This window comes from Drosophila elegans, unplaced genomic scaffold (assembly GCF_018152505.1).
Source record: "Drosophila elegans isolate 14027-0461.03 unplaced genomic scaffold, ASM1815250v1 contig_149, whole genome shotgun sequence".
Taxonomy (NCBI): domain Eukaryota; kingdom Metazoa; phylum Arthropoda; class Insecta; order Diptera; family Drosophilidae; genus Drosophila; species Drosophila elegans.
The window spans coordinates 4,511,204-4,538,428 of record NW_024545513.1 but is presented as its reverse complement, the minus strand read 5'-3'; the positions used below and the strand labels follow the sequence as shown (position 1 = coordinate 4,538,428).

Below are 27,225 nucleotides of genomic sequence, written 5' to 3'. Positions count from 1 at the left end.
TAGTACGCACTGTTCACTGCCTTGCCTTTCATTCTTTTTCTTCAGCTTGTCGCCCTCCCTTTCTTATGGCGGTATGCCATCTCTTTCATTCATTTTAATGCCAGACTGCGTGGCCCGATAGGTACGATCATGCCACAGCGTTCCGTTTTTGATCCGCTTCGATTTTTCGCCGTGTGAGCGTTGGCATTTCCATTGTCTAATTACCGCGTGGGATCTCCAAGGGGGAGCCCACTGTGGGGGCGTGAGAAAAGCCCCGAAAGACCCGTTGCACGCTTATTGGCGATCTTTTGAAGCCACCGATCTGGGCTTTCCAATTTTTCTTCTCTTTATAGTTCATTTAAAATTTAGTTTGGGTATAACCACTCCTGTCTTGGCCCCTTAATATACAACAGACAGTATTAAAGTATAAGTATTAATGAAGTACTAAATAATTTAGCTCCTATATTTTTTAGTTCCATTTCTATTATAAGCCACATATTTGTTTTTATTTGATAGTTTCGTGAGACTAATTTAATGTTCGAATTTTAGAAATTATTCAGATAATTTTGGGATTAATAATAAATAAGTTATAGTTTTAAACTATACTTTTAAGTCAAAGAATTATTTTTATGAAAATTACTTTATAAATCTCAGCTTTCGTAACGATATTTTACTTAGTCAAAATGTCAGCAATGTAATGAATTTCTAACAGTGATCGGGATAATATTATTTTATTGATTGCAAAATATTTTATTAGTAAATTAGTAAAGGCTCTATCGGCCTGCTAGTTACTTAATAGTCTTGCACAAGCTCTATTTGCACCCGGAATCATGCCTACTATTTGGTAAAGCCAACTGAAGGGCTTGACTGCCCGAGTACCGAATTTCAGCACAATTGCCCCATGGGAGGCCGAGTTCCCTGGGAACAATAACCCACATACTGTCCCGAAAATCTCTCGCAATCCTGCAGAACTGCGCAGCAAGGACTCTCCCACACGCACACACAACCACACTCACACACAAACACACAAGGCCTCGTGTAAATGCTAATTTACGCATTTTAATAGTACAAGTTTTTGGCGAAAATTTTAATTAGACTGCTTTTTTTGTTGCTCTGCATTGTTGGGCAGGCGACAATTCAGCCCGACAAGTGAGTAGTTTTTACCACTGCCAACCGAAATGTTCCTCGTTTTTTGGTCCATAAATTGGCGTCCTTCATTGAATGCGGAGAGGAGTTCGAGATCCGAGTTGGAGTTCGGGTCTTGGGATATCTTTTTGTCAACGATTTTGGCTACCCCTTCTGCGGTCGCCCTCTCTCTCTCTCTTGCTCTCTGGCTCTCTCTCACTCACACAAAATGGGTGCCGCACACTCTGGCAATGTGGCACTAATACCACGACATGGGGCTTACCAATACACTCAATGGTAGTCCAAAACTGGAAGTTTAAGGGAAAACTGGAAGGTTTCGTGTGTGTAAGAAGAGCACGGCTAGCGGCTGCTTGGAAGGCTAGTGCTGCTCTCCTCGCTCCCACGCAGAATGGATGTTGCACATGCGCCATGTTGCCGAGGGGAAGTCCCGCATGTTGCCGCTTCGTTCGCACTCGCTGGGGAGCGAGGAGTGCGGCTAGCGTGCGACAGAGACCGCCCCTGAGTATTTACCGTTGTCGGGCAGCGCAGTCAACGTCGTCGTTGCTGCCAGCGTCGCTGCTGCTGCGGCTGCTGTTGCTGCTGTTGCTGTTGCCGCTGCAGATGTTGCTGCTGCGTTTGCCATGATTTGAGGTCCTCGGAAGAGCAAAGCTCCGCTGGCCGTTTACCGTTTGCTAGCTGAATGCCTCCTGCTTGGCCAAATCCAAAGCGGAATGCAAAGCCAAGTCGAAAGCCAACCACCAGCACCAGCACCAGCACCAGCAGCAACATCACGGCAGCAACACCACGGCAGCAAGAGCACGACAGCAACGACAGTAACTGCGACGACAAAACTCCTGGTGCACATTAACGCAGGCAACAGTTTAACGTGGAAATTATTGCGAATTTGTTGTGTGTTTTTCTGCGACGCGTGCCAGTCGCAATATCGCACATTGCATATCGCGTGCACGGCAGCAACATTGCAAAGTTTGATTTTTTTTTGTTTGAGCAGTAGCATGTTTTCTTGTTGACAACAGGCAATTCTAGGCATAAGATTCAAAAGATATCGCGTGCATGCCATTTTTTTTTTGGTTACCACCATGGTCTTTTGTTGACAAGATCTGGTCGTAGATTTAAATATTAGCCATTTAAAATGCCGCAGCGTTCGCCTTTTGCCATACAAGAGCTGCTGGGCTTGGCGGTGGCAGCGGCCACAGAAACGCCAACCGATTTGACGACAACAACGACAACTGTTGCCGGTGCAACGTTGGCGAAAGAGCGCCGAACGCCAACACCGCCAAAGACAACAACAAATTCCACGATGGCAGCAGGCAATCTAGCAACAACAGCAGCAACAGCAGCAACAGCAACACCAATACTTAGTACAGCAGCAACATCGTTCGGCAGTGGGGCAGCAGCAACACCGACTGAGGGCAATATAACATCCAGTTTGGAGCCACAGCAGCACCACCAGCAACAGCAGCAGCACCACCATTACCGGGAGCACCACCAAATGACCATGGCGGCTGCGTCGCGAATGGCCTACTTCAATGCCCATGCGGCGGTGGCCGCGGCTTTTATGCCCCACCAACTGGCCGCGGCGGTGCACCATCATCATCAGCATCAGCATCACCACCCGCACCACCCGCACGGTGCCGCTGGGGGGCCACCGCCGCCGCCGCCAATGCAGCATCACCACCCGCACCATCCGCACCACCCACTGCTGCATGCGCAGGGTAAGCCACTGTCCCCACCAACGAACCAACGAACCACTGAACCCAACCAGACACACCGAAAGATATGATATTCCCAGCTAAAATATAAATTTACATTTGTTAGAACTTATTTATCTGTGTGAATTATATCAAACCTATCTAGATTTATTTTCCTTGATGTCCTATTTCACATCATATTGATCATTTTTTATTTGTGGTGTCCAGCCTATAAATAAATGTACAAGTTCTAGGCATCTAGCTTCATAGCTGCAGCTTTTTAAAAATTAATTTGAAACACACAATATCCACTTCATAAATATTCTTAACAATGTATAATTTAAAATACAAATAAAAAATTCGTATTAATAGTTGAGTTTATTTGTTTAGCTTATTGAGTTTTTTTTAGGTTAAGTATAATTAAAAATTAAAAATAATATAAAATGTAGCTTATTATTTGATTATATGTATAATTTTTAGCCTCAATGAACAAAAATATAATTTTTCAATACCAACTAATTTTAATTATGTAGAAGTATAAAATATTTTATATACAATTAATAATTTCAAGTAAACAAGGAGAAAATTATATTTATAGTTCAAAAATCATTAGCACGTTGTCAAATATTACTAGATTTCAAAATTCCCCTATTGATAATTTTAAATGTACCTTTTTTTATAATATGTATATTTTTTGAAACCTGTATCAACAAAAAATGGTTTTTCGCCGTGCACATTTACAATGACAATCAAAGTTTAAACGCAATTAGCAATCGCAACTGGTTTTGTCACCTGCCAGACAAGCCAACACAATCGCACGAACTTATATGCAGTCAATTCGCACACACACGCGTACAGTGGGGCAAATCGGGGTCTGGAGTGCCGCTTAGTTGGCATTAAAAAGGAATTAATCAACGAGCCATCGTCCAGGCAAATCAGCTTTGGCCCCACTACACCACCCCAACAACCCCACCAAGCCGCTCTACTCGAAAGCACCACCCCGCGCCACCCACCCACCACTCAAGTTGAGCTGCTAATTGCAGAGTGTGTGTGTGCAAAGTGGTGCACTTTGGTCTCCCACTCACAGGGAATCGATCCACCGTTTTTGGCGTGATTCTAAGCAAATGTTTATCGCCAAAGGCCAAAACAGCTCTGAAATTAATTAAACATTTTAATTATTAGGAAGTAATCCCCGAAAAAACTCTACTCATTTATTTTGCTCATCTAAAGTTTTCTTTGTTTGGTAAAACATTTATTTATCAAACTAAAATCCGAGTGCCTACTAAAGAAAATTGGTTTAAACTAGATTCTATATTTTTTTTAGTGACTTGGTGTCACTGTAATGCTCTTTTGTTTGGCGATCAGCTCAAGGCACACACACACACTGCGAGAATTATACACAAACACACTGCCAACTGTCTCTCGAATTAAAGCGTATTTGCAAGTGGCAATATCATCCAAAGTCGAAGCGATGAGAGCGAATGGAGATAAACAGAAAGGCATGAAATAATAGGGAGTGCTACACTTGAAAAAAAGTACATTGTACACATCCAGAACCCACTTCAGGATAAATTTGTATGGGATATTTTCGGATTACAATAGTTACTTGCTTTATAAGTCTTCAGTAATACTCATAACGCAATATTCTTTACAAAATATTTCTTGCTAATATTATACATATGTATGTATGTATATTTCTGTTCGATTTTAATATATATATATATATTTTATTGAAATTGATTTCTCGGCTATTTTTTTGAGTGAAACAAGAGAGGCTCTCCGATAATCTTGCAGATTCAAGTGGCAGCTGTTATTATTATTTTAATTAGCGTTAAAATATCATCGTCATCTCCGATCCTCGACTTCCATTGCTCCGCACTGATTCACTGTGCCAATTTCACTCAGCACTCAACTTTTATTCATCGAATTTGATTTTTCGATGCGGAATTTGCTTACCCGCCACTTCCGGACCCTTTTCTGGGTTTTATTGTGTTTAGCAAGTTTCTTAGCACAGTTTCTTTTCCGCCGCTACTCCATCCACTTGGTGTTTCTGCTTTATTTTAATTATAATTCTTGGTTTCGTTTATCGCATATTTCTATAGTTTCGTCGTAATTTGTGTCTAATAAATGTGAGAAATAACGGCGTGGCTGGTACTAAATTGTGATGGGGCATATTGGTTTGTTGATTGCTTTCTTTTGATTGTTATAAGCTCCCTAAATTTATCAAAATTGTATTATTATAGTAAACTGCAGTTCTTTTATTTTATATATATGTATATATATATTGCTTTTGGTGATTTATTCCGAGTGTTTTAAATATAAGCGAGTGAGAAGTGTTCAATGTTATTTTAGAATTTATTTAAAAAGCTATCAAGCTCCCTGCAACTAATCAAATAACATTAGGGTATGTCGCCGTCGAGCTTTCGATTTCCCCTTCCGATTCTTAGTGCTTAGTTCTGTTATGGTTACTGGTGCTGTTGCTTTCTGCTTTTCATTCGCGTCATCGTATTTAATTTTGCATATTGTCGACTCGTTCTGCTCTTGATGTCGTACTCGTACACATATTTCGGATTTCTCTTGTTGATTTTATACCCATTTGCGTGGCCAGTTCGTCAATTTAAAAATCGCATCAAGTTCGGTCGGATTTTGTGCGGATTTCCTGTCCAGAGCTGACTATTTGGCGCCTTCCATTAAGTGCCTTTGATCTTTTACGAGAAAGGAAAACCAAATCGGAAAATTGGTTGCCCAACAACAAAGCAGGGAAAAGCTGGGGGGAAGAACAAGCGAAAACGATTTTTCTTCGTTTTTCCCCCCCACACATATTTAATTGACAATTTTCACTTTGGCTCCTCGCGTCGCTTTGTTGTGACAGTCGTTTTGATGTGTTTGCACACCGACAAGCAAACACCCGCAAACACACACCCCGCACACCCCCGATTGCACTGGTATTTGTGCACTTGCCGTGGGGACTTGTTATTGCAAATATTTCGGCAAATTACTTGAGGCTCGAAATTAACCATTTAGGATTTTCTACATTTCTCGTGTCGGGACATCAATGTTCTATACTGAAAATAAGTGAGTAAATGAATTGGATTAGTACTTTGGTTTGTGGCTGTTAAAAAAGTGAAATAAAAAAAAAGGTAAATAGATTTTTGTATTTTAAATTCTTAATATGCTACCTTACTTATACAAATTGTAAATTACCTGTTTCGATTGCTCTAGTTATACATATATATATTAAGTTAACAGAATTCGTTAATAGCTAATTTATATGGCCGTAACAATAGCATTTATTGCAAGACTTGAATCAATAAAGACTTTGTAATCACGAATAATGCAATTGATATTTTAAACTTTGAAGTTAAGACCAAGACCAAGCATAATAGGCAGGATGTGTTTGTTTTTGGCATCGACGGGAAGTGTTGCAACCAATGACTCCAGAACTGCTAATTGCTGCCTATCAGTCGCCCCAAAACTCTAACCATCTCTCCATCGATATATCCAAATATCCCGCCCTTTGATATTTGAGCCACTTTGCTAATAGCCTGCCCCAGTATATACATATATACATATACATTTAAGTGTGCTTGTGTCTCCTTGGCTGATAAAAATATTCTTAATTGTAGTTTTCGGTCTTCGGACAATGTGTGCGGTCGTCTTTTGACTTTGCTTTGATTTTGCGTTGACGCAAATTAGAAAAATAAACGGGTGAAAAATGTGGAAGAAATGCAGGAAATTTCGTTTCGAACTGGGGAAAAAGTGTCGACAAACGCCCTTCGGTTTTTTGAGTGAGCGGACGACCGGTCGAGTGTGCCCCACCCAGCCCACATTTTCGGCCCCCTCCCCCCGCTGCGTAACCCCTGGCTGCCCACCCCTTCTTAACCCCTTAGTACGCCCCATCCAACATTTCTGTATTGTCTGAGGTGTGAAAATTTTCGGCGTCAGCGTTTCACGAGTGCAGTTATTGTTTCAGTTGTTGTTGCTGCACTTTACCGCCCACCTCTCATATGTTTTTTTTCATTTGATTTTTTTTTATTGTTTTTTGGCACTTTGTCACACTTTTTCGCTTTGATTTTTTGCGAATTTAAAAGTCAATTAAAGCAACTTGACGAACGAAGTGCCGAGTGCCACTCAAGGGTTAATTTGTCCGTGCCACTGTGTTTTTTAGTGTGTGTGTGTGTGTGTGTGAGTGGGGGTGAGAGTTTGTATGGGTGAGGGTGCCAGTTGATTCACAGCATTTCGCGTGAAACAGAATTAGCCGCAATAATTTCAAATTTTCCCAAACGGAACGCAACGCAATTCATTCCCGATAATCACATTTTACAATAATAATAAAAGCGATAACTTTGGTGGCATATATATGTACATATTCACATATACAGTATAGCTTGCATAACTCAATCTTTTATAAAATAAATAAACATAGATGGACTGCATTTCAATTTATTTTCATTGAAAAAAACATTTAATTTCTAAAAACACAGGCAAGCAATGTATTGTTCTTCAAATCTATTTTGGTGGCTTCACTGTAAGCTAGTTGCTTGGTGTATTCGCATTCGTATTCATGTATTCATAAGCTGGATTTTGTGCCCCGTCACATGGCAATCAGAGCCGGGCAATTCGTGCCCCAAAAGCTTAACTCACTTTGACTGCACACCCAGCGATTTCCAGGGGCGCCGTTTTGTGGGGGGGGGCTTGTGGAACCTAAGCCCCCCTTCTTCTCCGGAGAACGCCACTGCACTGCGCTAATTTTATAACGCAAATAAACACGATTTGGCACTTGAGTTTGCTTCTTCAGCGGCTCGAAAGTGGGATTTCGGTACGGATTTGGATTTGAATTTGGAATTTGGTTGCTTTCACTGATCAACAGCAGCAGCAACATCGGCAACAGCAGCAACACCAAGAGCAACACCAAGAGCAACGACAACGACAACAGCAACATCAACACCAACAATCAACAACTACGACTGCTAATTATTCATGGCATGGCCATCTATCTGGCTATTTGGAGTGGCTACTCAGCACTTTTTCGGCTGGAAATTGTTTCAATTGTGAACACGATGTGATTCACCTGGTCGAACGTCTGAATTCACGCTCGATGCCAGCTAAATGATGATTGTAGTTGGCTTATTTGGTCCAAGTAATTGGGTTAATAGCCCTCTCCAAAGTCTTTACTATTTTAGTTTAAAACTTGTCTGACTGACTTACTATTTCAAAATAGCAACTGTTTAAAAGTTTGTGGCCTAATAAATTTAGATCAGAAACAGCACTTCTAAGCTCATAACTTTTTTCACAGAAGTCGGCTTGAGAATAGAAATACCTTTTGAATCATAAAATATTATGGCTTACAGTTCTAAAATTCTGCGTTTAAATGTTGGTTTGTATTTCGGTGAGATTTTCAAGAAATTTTAAAAAGGTGTCTGTTTTTTAAAACTACGGCTTGGCAGTAAAATACTCTTAAACCAGCTTTTCAATTGTAGTTTTTTTTAATTTATGGTTGAAATTTCACAATTTGTTCTTGGCCAGAGAAAATTTCTTATTCAACCCGTATTTCTTTTAAGAGGTCGATTTCGAATGCAAGTGTATGAGTTTTAAATGAATTCACTTGATTTTCACTCACGACGCCCGAGTCGTCTCGTCTGGCATTAAAGCTCGAAGTTGGGCACCGAAGCGGCTACTTTGCATGACCTCCGGCGGTTGGCGGCGGATTGCGGCGGATGCTCACGACCCACACGCTCCACGATCGCCTTGTGTGGTCCGCCTTTGACCCCCTGACCCCCGCCATTCTCCGATATCCTCGGTATTTTTCCCATATTTTTCCTATATATACCCCAAGTTCGCCGTTGCCAGTTCCCTTCCGCTAAGCGACCCATATCAGCTATTGTCGAGCGTTAATCAGTTTATAAATACTTCGTCACTTGCAGTTTTTCCTTCTTTTTTTGTTGTTGTTGTTTCAAACATTCTTTAGAGCAGTTTCGCGCACTATATCGCAATATCAAATTTCATCAGCAAACGGAATTCCTGGTAGAGAGCTAATAAATGCGGTTTGATTGTCGACATAATCATCATCATCATCAACAACATCATCATCATCATCTTTATTATTGTTGGCATATGTCGAGGTCTCATTGTGTTCTCAAAATGCGTCAGCGTGAAACAATTGAGGGAAATGCCAGTTTGCGTCCCAGTTTCAGTTCCATTTGCAGTTCCAAGTTCCCAATCCCAATCCCGATTCTCGATTCCGAATCCCCTTTAGAGCCCCGAAACAAAGCCAAAACCGAGAGGCAAACTAAAGCGAACTCGAACGAGATGAACGCCTTGAAACAATGAAACATCGACCAGAAATTAGCGCGGTTGTCTGTCAAATTTGATTTTGCTTTGATATGTCACTCGCTGAGCCAGGGCACTGAGGGGTTAACGGGGCGAGGTAGGGGTTAAGACTGCAAGGAGAGCTTGTCTCGATTTCGACAACGAGGTCGCCGATTTGCATTTCTGAGTGTCGGCAAATACAGAGAGAAAAGTGGAAGTAATTCACTCATCAAAATTATTATTTTTTAATTAGTTGCACATGAATATTTATTCGAAAAGGTAACAAAATTAATTTTAATTAAATAAAAACCTAATATAAAATGGATATCCATTTAAACTAATAGAAATATTAAAATGTCATTAATAAATTTGTGTCAATATCAAAATCATATGAAAATCATCAGATCATCAATCATTGACAAATTGTCTTTGGAACTTTTATTAACAAAATATATATATGATTTTTGTTTTTCGTTTTATCTAATTTAATTTTTGGCTGTGTATTACTGCAAACTTGAGTATCTGCCATGTGTATGCAACCAGTCGCCTTCTCAATTCGTTGGATTGAGGGCTATAAATTCGGAATCCCCCTTGTCAGGCTAATAAATGCAAAAAGTACAGTGTATGGTCGCTTTGAAGGCCCAGCAATGTGAGTCACTAAATATGTGCATTATTGCCGATCGATTAAAGAAACAAGTTTAAATGTAGGAAGTTTTGCAATTTAGGTTTATTTCTTAATTATAATTGAGTTTATTTCAAAATTATTAATATAATTTATTTTTAGTTTAACAAATAAGGACTGGTTTATAATACGAAATATAATACGTGGGGAACGGGCGCTGAAAGCTAAGTTTAAGATAATATCCCATTTCTTTATAAAGTTCCATTTTGATTTATTATTCTCTCCCATTTTCAGGATTTCCGCAGCTGAAAAGTTTTGCCGCAGGAGCTGGAAGTTGTTTGCCCGGTAAGTACTCACTCACTCAACTGCAATTCGAAGGTGTAGTCAAATTAAAAGGAAGCCTAAAGGTAGACCATAAATCCTGGACACCTCAGACTGCAATCCCTTTTGCAATCCTTAAAAACAAAAGTCTAAAAAGCTGAATATCTTTCGACCAACAGAGGGCGCCACCTCCGCATCCTGGCCTAATTAATGGGCATTCCAGCGCTTCATTTCGAGTCCTGGATTCCCGCCTCCTGCAGGTCCTGCGGCGAGGGCGTGGCCAAGGACAAAGGCAAATGCCAAAGGGTGAAGCGTAAATTTCACATGTCGCGCACACATAAATTCTCCAAATTGCTAATAAAATAAACAATTTAGCTAACGAAAAAACAGAAAGGAATACATATAAGTATGCACAGTGTACTATACACACACATGCGAGAGACAAAAGTCAAATAATGAAATTTCCATTTTCATTTTGTTGCATTCGTAACGGGCAATAAATATTTTCAACATACGCTTTTATACGCAATTTGCACGCGCATTCATCTCTCCTCACGTCCTCACATGTCCTGTTTGCCCTCTCTTTCACACCCCATCGTGCCGTCTCTTTCTGCCTTAACCCTTTCGACAGAGAAACACACAAATACAGGAGCAATCCCAAAACAAAGGCGAAAGAAATGCGAAGCGCACACATAAACTTGTCTAATAAGAACGGATCTGGAAACTGGTTCGAAGGATGCCAGATGGAGCAAGGGGAGGGGAGGAGGGGGAGGGGGAAAGGGGTTCAGAACGGTATAGGGAACATTTTAGAGAAGGGGTTATGAGTGTGCCAATAAAATGAAAAATAAAACTTCAAACATTAACACAAACTAATTGGTTAGTTACAGCTTAAACTACCTAAAACAACGAAATAATTAAACTTTTCAAACGAAATATAAGCTTCATACATTTTTTAGAAATCGAAATTACAAAATTATAGATGTTAAAGTTCATAAAATGCCGTTTCTCTCCTATCAAATGATCAGGCAATAATATATTCGATTTGTATATGTATACAGGTTACTAATGTAAATAAATACATAAATCAAAGTTTAGTTGCATGCTTAACTCCAGGTCATAGTTACCTATAATATTTCTAAACCGCAACGTTTTGGGTTTATTAATTTAAAAATACACGTAAAATTATTTACTTATAATCGTAATCGTATACCATTTACATTCATCAATATATAATTTTAGTTGTTGGTTAGTTTTGGCTGCACGCTTTTAATCTTTTATTTTGAGCAGCTGAAGCTTAAACATGTGGCCTATTTGATTGTCTTATCTAGGCACTCCTTATGAGCTCTTGACTTTTTTTCCGAGAACTTGGGACTACTTAATTGCCCTTTTGTCGCAGTTGTTGCTGCTGTTGATGTTGCTCCTGATGATGCTGGTGATGTTGCTGCCCTTCACATTGCTCCCGACAATGTTGCTGCCGTGTAGTGGGCTCTTCTAAACTCTAATCTCTGACTGGGCCAGGCAACACGAACTTGGCCACTTGGCCGCGCATTCTTTCCATTCTGTTTTTATGGGCGAAGTGCCCTGCTTAAGTCTTCCACTCGACGCCTGCATTCTTCCAGAGGAAAAGTCGACGGGAAAGGCGGGGAAAATCCGGTGAAAAGGGGGCAGCCACTTTTGAGCCATTTGCTGCAAGCAAATTGCAAGACAAGATTACACAAAAGCCAAGGAAAAGGCGAAGAAGCCGAGAGAGACTGACAAGTAGGGCAATTTGCCTTGAAAAATTGTAGGAAAGTCGGGGCAGTGGCAGTGGAAAGTGGAAAGTGGGGAGTCGGGCTGTGTTGCACCACCGTGTTGCACTTGTCATGGCTAAGATTTTAATTGGCATTTTTTCCCCCTTCGTGTCATTGTGTTACCCCCACAATCCTTTTTCACGAGCGTGTCTAAGTTTTATTTGCTGGCCATGTCGAAAGAAAAGCCCTCCCCCCCAGAAAATTGTTCGGCTTAATTGAAACACGCAAGACAAACAAAATAAAAGGAGATGTGTAAAAAAAAAAAAAAATCACACATGTGTGAAGCGAAACCAATCGCAATTCACGTCGCACCAGTTGACTGAATACGTGAATATGTCAGGGTGATAAAACGCGAAAGATGGGTTTACACACATCGGTAGGGGTGGCAAGGGGTTAACCAACAACCTTAGAACAAAATAAATTGGTCACAGAATCAATGAAGATATCAGCTTAGGAACATCATAAATAATATAAGAGGTATGTTGTTACATTCGAGTAAGAAAATTAATCTGACCACTTTTATGGAAATTAAAAAAAAATGTATATACAACATTATAACATTTTCAGCTATAATTACTTAATTGTGAAATATCATAAAGTGAAAAAAATCTAAAAATTATCTTATAGAAAATGTTATTTTTTTGGTATATTTTTCAATTTTAATTTTTTAACTAGTTTTGATGCAGATTTAAGGATGTGACCCTCAATCGACTTTGTCTGGAATTTATGCGGAAAATTCGCTTTGACATTGTCCGGCATTCGTCCCCGTCTAATTGCTGCTGTCTGCCTCCTACGTCTCTCTCTACAATTCTCTTTCTCCGACCCTCCTGCCGTCCCTTTATACTAACCTCTTGCTGTCTCTTTCGGACGGATTGCCGGATCCCTCGCTTTCTGTTCCTGTTCCTCGTAATTTGCGCACTCAATGGAAAATTGTTAATTAGATTCCTTGCTTGTCGTGTGACTGCTTCTTCTTCTTCTTCGCCCCATTGTTTCGTCACCAGCGGGAAAATCAGCCCACTAGCGCACCGCCACTCCCACTGCCCCCAATCCCTTTTGGGTGGCAGCGTTTTAGCCAGCTTTGTGTCAAAGTTAGTAAACATGATTGCCCCCTTTTTCCACAGTGTTGTCGAATGCGACTTCACAAACTATGGATTAGAAAATGCCCGAAAATGGCTAGTATTTTGTTTGCAAGCAGCTTATAATAATGCTAAAATAATAATGGGAATAATTGAGTGATAATCATTTCTGACTAAGATGTAAGGTGTAACATTTAGCATAATTAAAATACATTTTGTTAATTAATTAAAACCAATACACAAAAAACAAATTTGTTTTGCTTTGATTTAATAAACTTACCAAAACAGTAAAAATAAATACTTGGGTTATGAATAGAATTACATTTGATTGCAAAATAGCCAATTGCACAACACAGGCTCTTAACCCTTTGTCGCCCCGCCCCCGTTAACCCTTTGGACCCACTTTCAGACACCTTTTCTTTCCGCTTCACCGACCCAAGTGAACTCAACGAACTTTAAGTGCAACGCGTTTTCGCCAGCAGCAGCAACAGCAACAACTGCAAAAACAACAACAATAAGGAAAAACAGTAAAAACAACAACAAGAGTGACACAATTTTTTCACTAAAACTTTTTGCTCTTTCACTTTTTCGCCAGCACGTGGGAAAGTGTGTGTGTGTGTTTTTTTTTGTTACTTTTGGGTGAAATCTTGCATCGTTAACGAAATGCAGGAAATAATACGGATGGGATGAAAGCGAAAGAAATATAGATAGATTTAGAAACAAAGACAGGGATATATTTGGAGAAAGAGACAGCAAAGAAATATTGTAGGTATAATTTGACACATAATTGCTTTATAATACACAACAACAATTTTTTTGGCAGTTTGATATTCATAAAAAGTTTGACTTAAATGTGGCTAAAGCTATTATCAATTAAAAAGAATGTACCAATACCATAAGTACTTAACAAAGCAGATTTTAAATGTATAACATCAAGAAATGATAACATGAATTAACTTTGCTATTTATTGGAAAAATAATAAATTTGGTTGTTGCTTATTTAATTTATTGGATCTACCAATCAATTATTGACTTGAACTACATATAAACTTCTCGTTTCCCAAATAAATATTTAGCCCCATCATCAAGTAACTTTTCGTCTAGCAATTGGAATTAACCTTCCGGCATCAAAAACCGAGTTATCAAAGCTGTTAATTGGAGCATTTACTGCTCCACTCGCCATAGCCCCTTTTCTGATTTTTTGCGTTTGTGGGTTCTGTTTGATTCCTCAAGCAAATAATTCAATTTCATTTCTAATTAGTACGAAAAAAGCGTACGAAAAATGAGGGAAAATCCGAATGGCAGTTCAGAGGACACCCACACAACCATACATCCACAACCAAAAACCCACACACTAACACACCCACACACATGCACAAAAACGCAGCCACTTTCATGCTAATGCAAATTGCGAATTGCGAATGCCCCTTCAACGACGCCTCTGCCGCTGCCTCTGCCGAAGTCGACTGCGCGGCTGCGTCGCTGTCGCGTTGCCAACAACTCAGCCACTTTATTAGCGTATTTTGCCATGCAACTGTTTATGCGACACACACACACACACACCAGCACACGCACTTGCACACCAACACATAGACGAGGAATTAGTCATTTTGTTGGTTACTTGATGCATGGCGAGAAAATGGGGGGAAAATGGGTGGGGAAAGTGGGGCGATGGGCGAAAATTGGGCGGAAAAAGCAGGAACAGCGGGGCCAGAGGAAAATTCACACAGCAAACATTTTTGGGAAAGTCTCGAGATTAGAGGTTTGAAATCACTTGTGAAGGCGCTGATAAGTATGCAACAATTCATTATTTTATTTCAATGTTTTGGTAAACCCATCGTAATTGTTACTACCCTCTTGCATTTGCTTAAGGTTACTATAATAATGGAGTCTTTTAATGTTTTAACCAAAATAACCAAATTTTTCTCCCTGTAACTTTGGCTGGGTAACAAAAATGGTGCAGCTTACAAAATGAACAAGTAAGAGGAACACCGTGGAATGAAACGGAAAGGGAAGTGGGGATGGCGATGGTGATGGTGTTGGTGAGAATGTTAAAATTCAGAACCCCCCCACCCACACACACTTTCACACTTTAGAAGCGACAACATTTTTTATGCGCTTTTGAGCAAATTAGATTTCCTAATTAAATTTTCTAGTGAAATGCGCATAAATTTCATAAAATTCACTTGCCGGGCAAAGGAAAGAGAAGGGGCGACTTTCTTTGTGCGAAAAGCTAGTGAGAGCAACAGAGAGGCGACGAGCGGGAGCGAAAGAGATGGAAGAATGTTGTCGGCTTTCATTTGGCTGGCGACATTTTTTGCTCTGGCATTTTCCCCAGCTGACGTCGTCGACATCCTTTCGTCCTTCATCCTTCGTCGTCGTCTGCTTAAAGTAATTAACTAAGAAAATTTTAATTGCTAATATGTTGTGATGCATGTGTGTGTGTGTTCGTGTGCGTGTGTTAGTGTGCATGTTGGCATGCTGGCGGAGTTTTCAATGAGTGTGTGTATGAGCTCATTAAAAGCGAGAAAGAATGTCAACGTTGCCTACTTTTTTGCGTTCCCGAATTGACTAATTTCCGACTTTTGTTTCGGCTTGTCATAATTGTTAATTTTGATTTGGAGACTTTCAAGTAGATAAATTTAAACTGTTTATAAGATTAAAAAATTAGCACAAATGGCAATTGTGCTGATCAATTTGAAAAACATTTTCGTGTCAAAACGGCGGATTCAAAATATCTTTTCTATTTTCTTGATAAAAAAAAAATGTATTTGCATCCAACGTTTTTATTATTATTAGTGAAGAAGTTTAGTTGCTCAAAACCAATTACCTATTGTGCTAAACAATGGAAAATAAATTGAGCAAAGATAGATTGCCAAAAAATCACTTTTCAAAAGTAAATGCAGATGAGAGCAGATGCCGTGGCTTAATTGGATAATGACCGTGAAATGTACACCCCATAATTGAGAGAGCCTTCGAAATGATTTCTTTCTTCGAGAAAAACCGAATAACCAGAACAATTAAATTTCCTTGTACATGTACATACCTTGAATTCCTCTAGTGAATTGCATTTTTGCCTGGTAATTCAAGATGCAATTTTCGGCCTTCATTACACGCAATTTCACTGGCAGTTTCGGAGATATTTTTCACGCAGAATTAGTGGGAATGGTTAATGGGGATGAGGCTTCACTCGAACAACTCGTCAGCCGCAACAGCGCGTTTCTACTTCATTTTTCATATCGAATTTCAATGCGAAATGTTTATTTTCTGCCTCGTTCTGACTGCACGAGTGTGCCTCTACCCGTGTGTATTTTGTTTTTCATAGTTTTCCATACTTTCCCAACTGCGAAGTGGTCCAGACCACTCGATCACCGAACTATGCATTTATGTTTTCCGGGTGCTTCAGGCCACAAGTTCGATTTGGCCAAAACACGGCTGTTTGGTAGTCCTCGAAGTCCTCGGTTTCTCAATCCGCCAAGTGGCTTCGATACTAAAACTTCGACTCATCTCCAATACCCAGACTCATCAGCATGCTCAACTCATCTCTAGGCCGCTCAACTTTGTGTGCACACCGAGAAAAAATATTTCAAAAAGGTTATAATATAATTAAAGTAACACATTTTTTTTGTTTTAGTTATATGATGTAGTTGGCTACAATTTCCTATATAAATTACTACTCTGCAACTAAATTATTTTTATTTAAAATCAAAAAAAAAAATTGAAATCTGTTTCTCGGTGCAAAAACTCGACTGCCACTCATCGACAACTAAAATCGCGCCTGTCAAGGCCTGTCAGCTCCTTCCTTCGATCCGAATCCCCATCCTCGTTCAGTGCCATCCTCCTTCGACGCTTTCACTTTTCCCCGCTTTTCCACGACCCTCTCAAGTGGGGATTTCCTTGGAACAAAAGATGATGTGTGTGACAACCACAAAAAACAAAAAATTACGAAGAGTTAACGACAGACAAGTGGGAAACTAGATACAATTATTAAATATTAAAATAACAAACCACTAAAACCACTTCAAGTCGCGCTTCAGCGCCATGTGTTTTCCGGCACCGGGTCGTGGGATTCTCGTCAACTAATTTGACATGAATATATATAGTATAAAGGCGGCGAGGTATTCGAAATTCAGAAATGGGTACGCACTACGTAGATTAAAATGAGTTGTCACGGTATACATGATTTCTTTAAGAACTAAAAATAAAATAAAATGCTGTTAAATTTATGAAGATCTTTTATAAAATAAAATTAATATTCATGTTATATGATCATTTGTAAAAAAACACATACTGAGAGAAAAGTTTCAAACTTTTAAGTAACATTATAAACTGATTTAATATTACTCTAGATAGTATAAATCACTTTTAACAATAATTTGTATTATTAACCCGAATTTTTTCAGGTTCCCTGGCGCCCAAGGACTTTGGCATGGACGGGCTGAATGGTTTTGGAGTGGGTCCGAATGGCAAAAAGAAGAAAAAGAAGCGACGGCACAGCCGCACCATATTCACAAGCTACCAACTGGAGAAACTGGAGGAGGCCTTCAAGGAAGCCCATTATCCTGACGTTTACGCTCGGGAGATGCTGTCGCTAAAGACGGAGTTGCCTGAGGATCGCATACAGGTGAGTCACCATCAGCATCAGCATCAGCCCATCAGGTAATCCGATATTTGGGCATTGTCTTCCATTCCATACATACTATTCCATGTTCCTTAGTCTTCATTATTCCCCTAATGAATTAACGAACTAATTACATCCGCCGAAAGTAGGTGTTTGCTGTTGGCAAAACAAAAACTCGGCCAGGGAATTTGCATTTCCTTTGTCTTTGTCTTTGGTTTCTCATCTGCTTGTTTGGATGTATCCGTTCTGATTTTTCACACCTCTTCAATTTGTGTGTGCAGCGTCATCTTGGTAAACCGCTTTCAACCCGCAATCAGCAGCAGAATCTCAAGTGCAACTCCTTCGACTTGTGCGCTTTTTCTATACAGGGCTTAGTTGGTCTGTTTCAATGCATTTATGACACCGTCACCAAATGGGGATATCGAAAAGGCTCTTAATTAGCAATACAAATTGAACAGCCGTTCAGTACTCGAAGTCCCTTATAAATACACCTAGTATTTGATTTGTCATATTATTTTATGTTAGCATTATTATTTAAAGGCAGCCTATCCTATCTTTAAAAATTTTAAAAAGGACTTGGAACAATTTTGTGAATTGGTATTTAATTGAATTTTAAAGAACAATGTGATATATGCATAGGTAAAAGTGTGCACTGCATTGGGAACAACGCAAAATCCGGAAATCATTTAACGTCCGCTTCACGCTGGGCAAGTGAGAGGGCAATATAGTGTGAGGGAGATGGCTGGCGAGTGGGAAAAAGAGAGGGGTAGAGAGGTAGGGGGAAAAAACGTAGAAAATTTCAGCAACGTTTGCGAATTTATAATTAAGCATTTTAATGGCCGTTATTGTTCTAAGTCCCTGAATCGCGGGAGTGAACGGGACGGAATATACCCTGTGGTGTGTGTGTGTGTGTGTGTGTGCGAGGGAGTATCTGTGTGTGCGCTTCCATCGAGTGAACTTCAGTTGAGCCAAATTGCCACCCTTAAAAGGCAAACCCAAAAACGTCTGTCTGTATGTGTGTGTGTGTGCGTTTGTGTGTGTGCGTGTTTAATTAGCACTGAAAAAAAGTGTAATTATGGCGCAATTTCTTGGCGAATGTGCCCTGTTTTAACCACTCATTCGCTGTAAGTTCTGGGTCGTCGAACGGATGGGTTCGAAATTGGTTTTTTTTTAGTGGAATGCTAATGGCAGGCTCTTCAAGGATCCAGGCCACTTAAATATACGCAAATTTCCATGTACACTCAAAAAGGAATCGGCGGATTGGCTTTATATTAAACCCAAAAACTGATGAAGCCTTATATTTTATTCAACTGTGTTAATATGTTTTGGTTAAGACTTTGTGAATGCCAAATAAAGATTTTCCTTGGATAATTTGTTTTTAACTACCCAAAACCATTATTATTAAGTGACCTAATTAACTCAAAACGTATTTATAAGATATAGCAGAAATTTTTGCAAAGCGGCTACTGGTTTCGATTCAACAGATTACTTTTTGTATAACATAGTTGGGCAATACTACATTTTGTTAATTTAGAACCATATTAATCTCCTGAGCTTATACATTTCTGTGATCGCTGCTAATTAAAACATATCGCAGGCACGCAATTAACCCACTGATGCCCCGGGTAATCACTCGCACATCCACTCACATTTCAACTGGCATTCTGCATTCCAAATTGAATTTCGAGTGTGTAAAATTTTCCAATTATAGACTTTGGAGAAGGACACCCACATCCACACCCACACCCACATTGCATACTTGTATTGGTGCAGGACTGTATATATATGTAGAGCACTTCGAAGGAGCTTTTGCTTTGGGATTGGGTTTGGGATTGGGATAGGGATTGGGTTCTCGGGATCGAGATGGCTTGGGGGCACATGAAGCGATGCTAAAAGCGAGTCCAATTAGTAGCATTACTACTAACACTTCAATTCTGGCCACTACAGATACGGTTTTCCGTCTCACTCCAGCTTGGCAATAACGGCAATAGTCAACAAAAACAACAAGGAGCCAGGAGCGAAGGACAACTGAAGTGAAGCAATGGCGCCAAAGTACGGCCATTTTGTGTGCACAGCTGTGTGTTGGTGGGGCGAAATGGGTGTGAAATCCCGGGGCGGGGGGATAGAGGAGGTCATAAGGGGTGTGGAAAATCCATGGCTTCGAAAAGTGGGCGCTACGTTAGTTGTACATCAGTTAGTGGGAGTGGCAGGAGCGTAAATTTGCATTTAACGTTGTTTGCGGTGCCCACAAATGGAGTCTATCCTTGTCTGTCCCTGTCTTTATCCCTCTCTTGCCCTCACCCCATCTAAGTGTGTATGGGAGTGTGTGTGTGTGTATAAGGGGCAAGGACTCAACAGTTAGACGGCCACAAAATACTTGGAAAGACCGAAACAACCGCAAAACGATGCACAAGTACAAGAACGATGAGAGGAGCCACGACCCCACCAATACATGCAAATATGCACTGAAAAATATTAAGTACAGATAATATAAATACCTTTTCAATGTTTTAGTGTTCCTTTTTATTATAATTTATCTTTTATTCAGTCCACATAGAACATGCAAAAATCATTCTATTTCGAAAATGAAAAATATTACTAGTGTTTTAATACGCTTATACTTTTACATATTTCTAGGTGTTACTTATTTTCAGTGAAATACACTCACACACACACATACACACTCATACCCATGCAGACAGTGTCATTGAAAATAACAGGACTATTTGAACCAAAAAAGCTTTAGAAATTTGCTTTTTCGGGATGAAAGCAGCGGCGCCCGAGAAACTAACAACACATGTAACGCATATATAAACAAACAGAAGCACACACACCCACACAAACGCCCACCCACACAAAGATACTCTTCCACACACCCACACATACACATACACATAACCAAAGTTGGATCGTCAAATGCGTTGCATATTTTTAGGCACTTAAGCTATTTTCATGAAATGTGCACACACAGACACATATGCAGATTACCCTGACAGCACAGCCACACCCACTTTGCGCCCCTCCCAAGCCCTTAACCCCATAGTGCCCACCCCAACCCTGCCTCTGCTCGGCTAAAAAAGGAAACTACGACTACAAGTACACACTCCGTATTGATTTTAATTGAAAAATTGTTAATTTTCCATGCCAGTAGCAGCAGCAGCAGCAGCAGAAGTACCGGCTGCCACGCCCACCCGTATTCCACCGCCCACATTTTCCAGTCCCGCCTTTCCCCGCTTTTTTCGTCTTCGCCCCCAAAACTTTTCCTTAACTTTCCGCTTGGAGCAAAAAGAGAAGAACTTGAAGTGAACTTTTTGTGCTGCCAATTTTCGCCTGTGTGAGTGTGTGTGTGTGTGCGTGAGTGTTTGCCCTTGTGTTAGTGAGTGCCTGAATGTGTGTGTGTGTCTGTGTATGCATTGCTGATTCTGCTGTGTTTTGTGTCTGGGTAATTATACGTTTCTGTGTGAATAAATTTCCAACCCCGCAGAATTTCGAGGCGGATTTATTCATTCGCTTTTTGAGTTGACTTTGAAAGCCCTTGATGGGGTTTTAACCGCCCTATAGGGACATATATAGAGGTTCACGGATGGCAGCTGGAGGTTTCGCTTTTTACTCAAGATCAAACTACAATTGCTATGAGATCCGCGCTTAACTCTAAATCGTTTATTATTCATGCGTTTGAAATACTTTCATATCCTACATAAGCATTCGATTAAGGAAGCGCTCAAAAAAAAGGTTAAGTAAGTTTACTTTCACCTAAATAAGCTGTGAAGTTAATGTGAATATAGTTTAATTCTATTCAAAAGAAGTCAAGATAGGTTATTGATTATTTAACTAGTCTTTTATGTACGTTTTTGTAATCTCTGTAATAATGTTTAAAACTTACATAAGGAAGTGAGCTTGTTAAAAGGTATAAACGGTTCTCTTTGGAATAAGCAAAAATAATTGAAGAGTAATTTGTAAATTACTCTTGCGAGAAGTAGTGATCTTTCTCTCAGTGTGCAACAACTGTGCTCATTGTGGGCCGTCTTGGAAGTTCTACGAAACTAATTTACTGGAGTGGCGACGCGTCCAAGTTAACAATGTCTCGATAGAGAGGGGCCGCCGAATGGAAATGGACGCGAATTGGGCCCAAATCGTGGATTGTGGAGTCATTGGAGTAGCCACAGTCTTTCTCCGATTGGCAGAACATGGGAAACCGACAAAAAACCAGACCTGTGGCAGACAGGTCGACTGGCCGATGCTGCCACTTGACGCAACATCGTCTGCGTCGCCGGCGATTGAGTTACCCGCCAGTGCTGACCAAAGAGCCCTGAAAATAGCCAAATCAGGTTTCAGAAATATCTGAAATTCTCAGAGATTAATTCTAGTAAGCTATCAAATAATATAACCAATTGCCTTAACTAAAAGAGATGGGTTTCAGTGACGCCCTAGTTACTACAGATTTGACACTACTAAACAAACATTTAAAAGTTCTGAATGCACTCAAAATAATACGTACATAAAAATACGCATAATATAAGATAATGGTATAGTACAACTTAGTGAATATAAAATAAACCCAAAAAACAAGAAATGCACCTTTGTTTGTCACCAGTGTCTTAGCGCCATTAAGTCAAGGGTATAATATTCTCCAATCTTGGACAAAAAACCGTACAAATAGGCAAAAATAAAATGTTATGTTAAAGACCTTTTTAGGCGACTACAGAACCCTTGTTGCTTTTACTAGCTTAGCATATACAGAAATTAAGCTAAAAATGGTAAAAAGCCAACTAAACAGCTCTGACTACCTACCTCAGCTCGCATTTCGCTGCATTCTTCGTTCTCCAGTCTCTACGAGGGATTCTCGCCTTTTCTCATGATCGTGAAACTTCTTCATTTTGTTGACTCTGCGCCGAGTACCAATTCGTTTAAAATGGTATCAGTTCCAAGAAAAATATTATTTTTTCATAATTTCTGGAGTGCCTTAATCTGTTCCCTGCAGTTCGATGTGCATAATCACGACGATCGTTCCGTTTTTTCTGGCCTTCTTGAGTGAAAACAGGCTGTCTGGAGGAGTGTTGGATCGTAGAGCCCCCTTAACCCCTGTTCGCCCCTTGGGGTGTTGACGTGCCCCGCCGCACAAAATGAAACGTCAATTTCAAGGGTTTTTCCTGGTAATAATTAGTAGCTGAGGTGGGCATTTAAATACTCGTCGTCTTCCATTTTTCTCCACTGGTTCTTCTAGTCCCCCAACCATCGGCACATTCTGCGTATTCGTGTATAAAAATACTCGCCCAGCAGCCGAATAATAATGCATATAATTGCATTTTAAGTAGTTGCTGCCTGGAGTATTGTGTTACCTTCGAGCTCATGTCAACCCTGACATCGTATGCCTATGCTGGGTGTTTTTTATTTTATTTCTTTTTCGGGCTCGGGCTCGCGATGAGTGGATTTTATTTTCCATACTTGAGTTTTCCAGGAAAATGCAACGGAAACGCGAACAGCAAGTGGGTGGCTTCCAAATGCTATCCAATCGAAAAAGAAACGAAACAATGACCTATTAAAGGTTTTAGAAACGTTTTAATATGGTGGTAAATGGGTTAAATTTATCTTAAGTCAAGGTGTTAAATTAAAAATTGTATAATAAAAATCATTCAAAAAAGATGATGATTTTTAATTGTGATCTTTAATTTGCGGAATAATTTGTATAGAAAACAGTTCGAGACTCACTTGAAATAAGCAGACACTTTTTAAAAGATTTTAAATGTCTGAAGTTTATCGCAATCAAGTTTTTATTAAAAACAATTAAATTTGGTGTTTAATTAAAAATAGTTACTAATAGAAAGATATAAATTAGAACATTGGAATAAGATGATTTTTGGATGCGGAACATTATTCATATAAAACCATTGGAGATTCTCTTAAATTTATTTAATAAATAATATTTTAGTAAGCCAAATTAGTTCTTAAATTTGTCCTTGTTACTCATGTTTGATATTTATCAGTCTTTAGCAAAAAATAATTAGAAATGAGTACGCATAACAATCAATTACTACTCATTCCCGCTACAAACAATTGATAAACGCCGGTCTCGGGAAGTAATTCCCCAATAACTTCCCCAGTGAATAAACAACAGAGTGTGTGTTTTTGTTTGAAGGGAGTGTGTTTGGCCCTCGGAACATCATTGCCCCTGCCCATAAAGTCAATGGCAACAATGTACCACTGTGGTTTGTCCGAAGGTCCTGCGAAGTCCCCGGAATCCCTTGGGAGGGTTGGGAAAACATTTCCGGGGGTGAAAAGCAGGCAGAAAGCAAGTGCGTAACTGGATGGCAGGATGGATGGATGGATGGACAGCGAATGATGCTGCGATGACACGTGTAAGTGCAGCCACATTGTCGCAATTACACTTACTTTTTTGGGGTGATGCGGGGCGCTACGGATTTGTTTGTTGTTTGTTTCGGGGCGGAACCCCACTCCCCACACCATTCACTCCACCCACCGGGCAGCACCACCCACGGCGCGAAAACGTGACCTCCGCCGGTTTTCCCACTTCTCCAGCGGATGGTAATGATTCGTCTTGCACGCACTTACCATCACCACTCGCATTATAAATATCATCGAACTTATTAGCGCAAAATGAGCACAGCGCACAGCACACAGCTCGTTTGTCCAATCTCCGAGACCGAAAATGCCAGATTTCGTTGGTTTGTTCGGTTTTTTCCAGCTCACTCAACTCTGCTACTCTTTCTGTACGTGTCTTCAAGTGGGAAAGTAGCTCGTTAAGCACTTAACGCTTCCAAAAATCAGCCAACCAGCTTTTCTGGAAATGGTCTGAATCAGCAATTAGCCAGTTGCCAGGCGATGAGAGTTTTTTGCCCAAATAAATGTAAAAAATTAAATAAATTGTTATCCATTGAGGATGAAAACTTGTTTATGTTTAGTAACACATCGTGCTTTAAGCCTCCTCCCAAAAAACTAACAAATTGATTTGGTTTTGGTGCTCAGCCAAATTGAATCACCCAAATTAGACGAATACGACACAATTAAGCCGGGGAGTGAGATAATTGAAACACTTTTCCCAGCCAAACCAAAACTCATCCAACAATTAGGCCCCAACTAACGATCATCTGTGGTGCTGTCATCGCTCGTAACGGACCAGTTAGGTCCCAACCTGAATCCCAATTCCAAACCCAATCCCAATCCAAATCCAAGGAAGAGGGCAATCTGTTGGAGCTCTCGATCGCGCCGATTGAATGAGGCCTATTATCGCGTTTTGAAAGGCGTAATTATCGCATGACAATCCAAACGGAATGTGTTAACTCGCATTTGTATTTACTCAATAAACATTATCGTCGATCGTCCAGATTGGGCAACCAGTCCAATTTCCAGCTCCCACACATAAAACTCGTTATTACGGTTTGGATTGGACTCATCGAAAAATAAACAAACGGAGGTATATATGGGGTGTTTGTACATCGGAAAATTAGTCATTGGAATCTGTTTTCATATGCGGCGATTTCCTGTTTGCCTTCAAGTTAAGGTGGGCATAAATACGGGCGCGGACAACAGCTTAAACTACTAATTTTAAGTTGTTTCAACTTTACTTTAATTTACTTAACATTTTAGAAGATTTTAATTTCATAAAATCAATATAAATTCATAATTATGTTATTAAAATTGTCAAATTTATGCCATGCCAACCACGGTCGAATCGTAATTACATACAACCAATTGGCGGTCCTATAAATAGCCAAAGGCCAAATCCATAAGCGAAAAGATTCTATATGAGGTTGCCAGCCACTTGGCAGTGCATTCAACTCGTTAGAGAAAAAAAAACACAGAGACCTCAGGTGAGTCGAGTGAGTCACGAACCCTGGTCACACTAATCACACTCGTAGATTGCCCTGATCACTCTAATTCCGCAACTATGGCAAAATTTGGTTAATTTGCGCCAAATGCCTTTCACTTTTTTTTTCGCCGCATTGTCTGCACCCGAACAATGGGAACCACCGAGTAAAAGAGGGGAGAGAGAGGCTGAAATATAATTAAAAAGGTGTTATTATATTTTCACGCCTCGACTGCGCGGAAAAGTCAACAGACAAAGTCCGGCGGGACAGCGGATGGTTAAACAAAAAACGTCAACGACTCCTACGAATTATTTGCAGAATCATCAAATTAAAGGTTTGATGTTGATTTCAACAAGCCCCACAGCACGAGGATGAAGACGACGTTGCATATTACTTCTATATATATACTAGACGTATATATATTTTGAGAAACTGAACAGTCATGGCCTGCAACTTTTGGCCCCCCTTTCCGATCGAGTGTCTGTATAATTTTCGTTCGTTCTCTCGAATTGGCTGTCATAAGTTTTGAGTAGAAAATTGGTGTGCAACAAGCAACAACAAGTCCGATTTCATCCGGCAAAGCAAACAACAATGTTGTTGCTGTTGCTGGCGAAGGATTTCTTGATTGCGATAATGAGTTATACTTAATTTTCTCGCACCCAAAAAAATACCCCAAGCCACTTGAGAGGCAGAGACCAAAAACCAGAAAACTGTCAGAAAAGGCTAAGGGAATAATATGCAGGATGGTGAAGGTTTGATGGCAGATATGCATATGATGGGCGATATTGATTAATATGGTTCAGATGCAGTCTTTTATACATAACAACACTTTTCAAATATTTTAGGTTTATCAATAGAAGAACACTTTATACAAATATAAGGTATATGGCACACTTTAATTAAATAAGTATTTTATTATGATAAAAATACTAATGTAAACGGCTTTAAAATATTTTTTTTAGTTATAGCTACCTAGAAATGGAAAATACTTAACTAATTTAGTCTCAAATTGACAGGCCTTTTTTCGACTCATTGGTTCACATTGATGTCATATTAGTTTCCTGCCGGTAACGAAGCTTTTACGGTGTAGTTAATAAGAAAATATCGCATTCCAATGAATGTTCTTTGCATTATTCAGCTATTTCATAAATTCCAGATACCCCAACCGACACAACTAATTTCCTTCCTGCCGCCGCATTGTCCATTTGTTAAAAAAGCAAAACGAAGTTTTGACACTTTCATTGTTTGTCCAGGGTCCACAAGTTGCTAAAAGGGTTGTTGCTACCTGGCAAGAAAATTAGGCGCGGCTGTGTGCAATTAGGGCAAATAGTTTTCCAGAACTCGTTCCCTGATTGATGGTCATTCACAGCTCTGGCTGCCATTGATTGATGTTGGTCCAAAGAAGCTTAAGCAATGGATGGGGATGGGGGGTGGTCTATTCTGCGACCCACTAATCCACACTTTCATCTCGGAGGAAGCGCATATTTTCTAATTTTCCTATTTTCCAAGCCGAAAATGAAGCTCGAACGAGAACCAGCACACAATTGACATTATAAATCGCATTTCACGCTAATTTGCAACAACAAGTGGCTTAAACGGGAAAATATTTTACAATTTGAGCTTCGTGTTTGCCCAGGGGACTTGCGACCGGCAAACAAAAAACACTTACAGAGCGAGTGGTTTTGAGAAAATTAATTTTATAGATTAGAAACATTTCCCATTTTCCCCCGGGGCTCGCAAAATGGGGTGGGATTTGAAATTGGGACTGGTATTGGGATGGGGATGCCCATGCCACGCACTTGCCACCTTTCCACGTAATTGAGGAATTGTCGGCGAATTATGGCCGC

General features: G+C 40.0%; 1 protein-coding gene across 1 annotated transcript in view; it reads left to right on the top strand.

The window, feature by feature from the left end:
* Positions 1-1,750: 1,750 nt before the first annotated feature.
* Positions 1,751-27,225, top strand: part of LOC108136359 (homeobox protein aristaless) — a 37,629-nt gene continuing 12,154 nt past the window's right edge. Inside the window, 3 exon segments of the mRNA XM_017257469.2 lie at positions 1,751-2,837; positions 10,039-10,089; positions 17,335-17,555. Coding sequence (XP_017112958.2) covers positions 2,255-2,837; positions 10,039-10,089; positions 17,335-17,555 — 855 coding nt within the window. The 5' untranslated portion in view covers positions 1,751-2,254.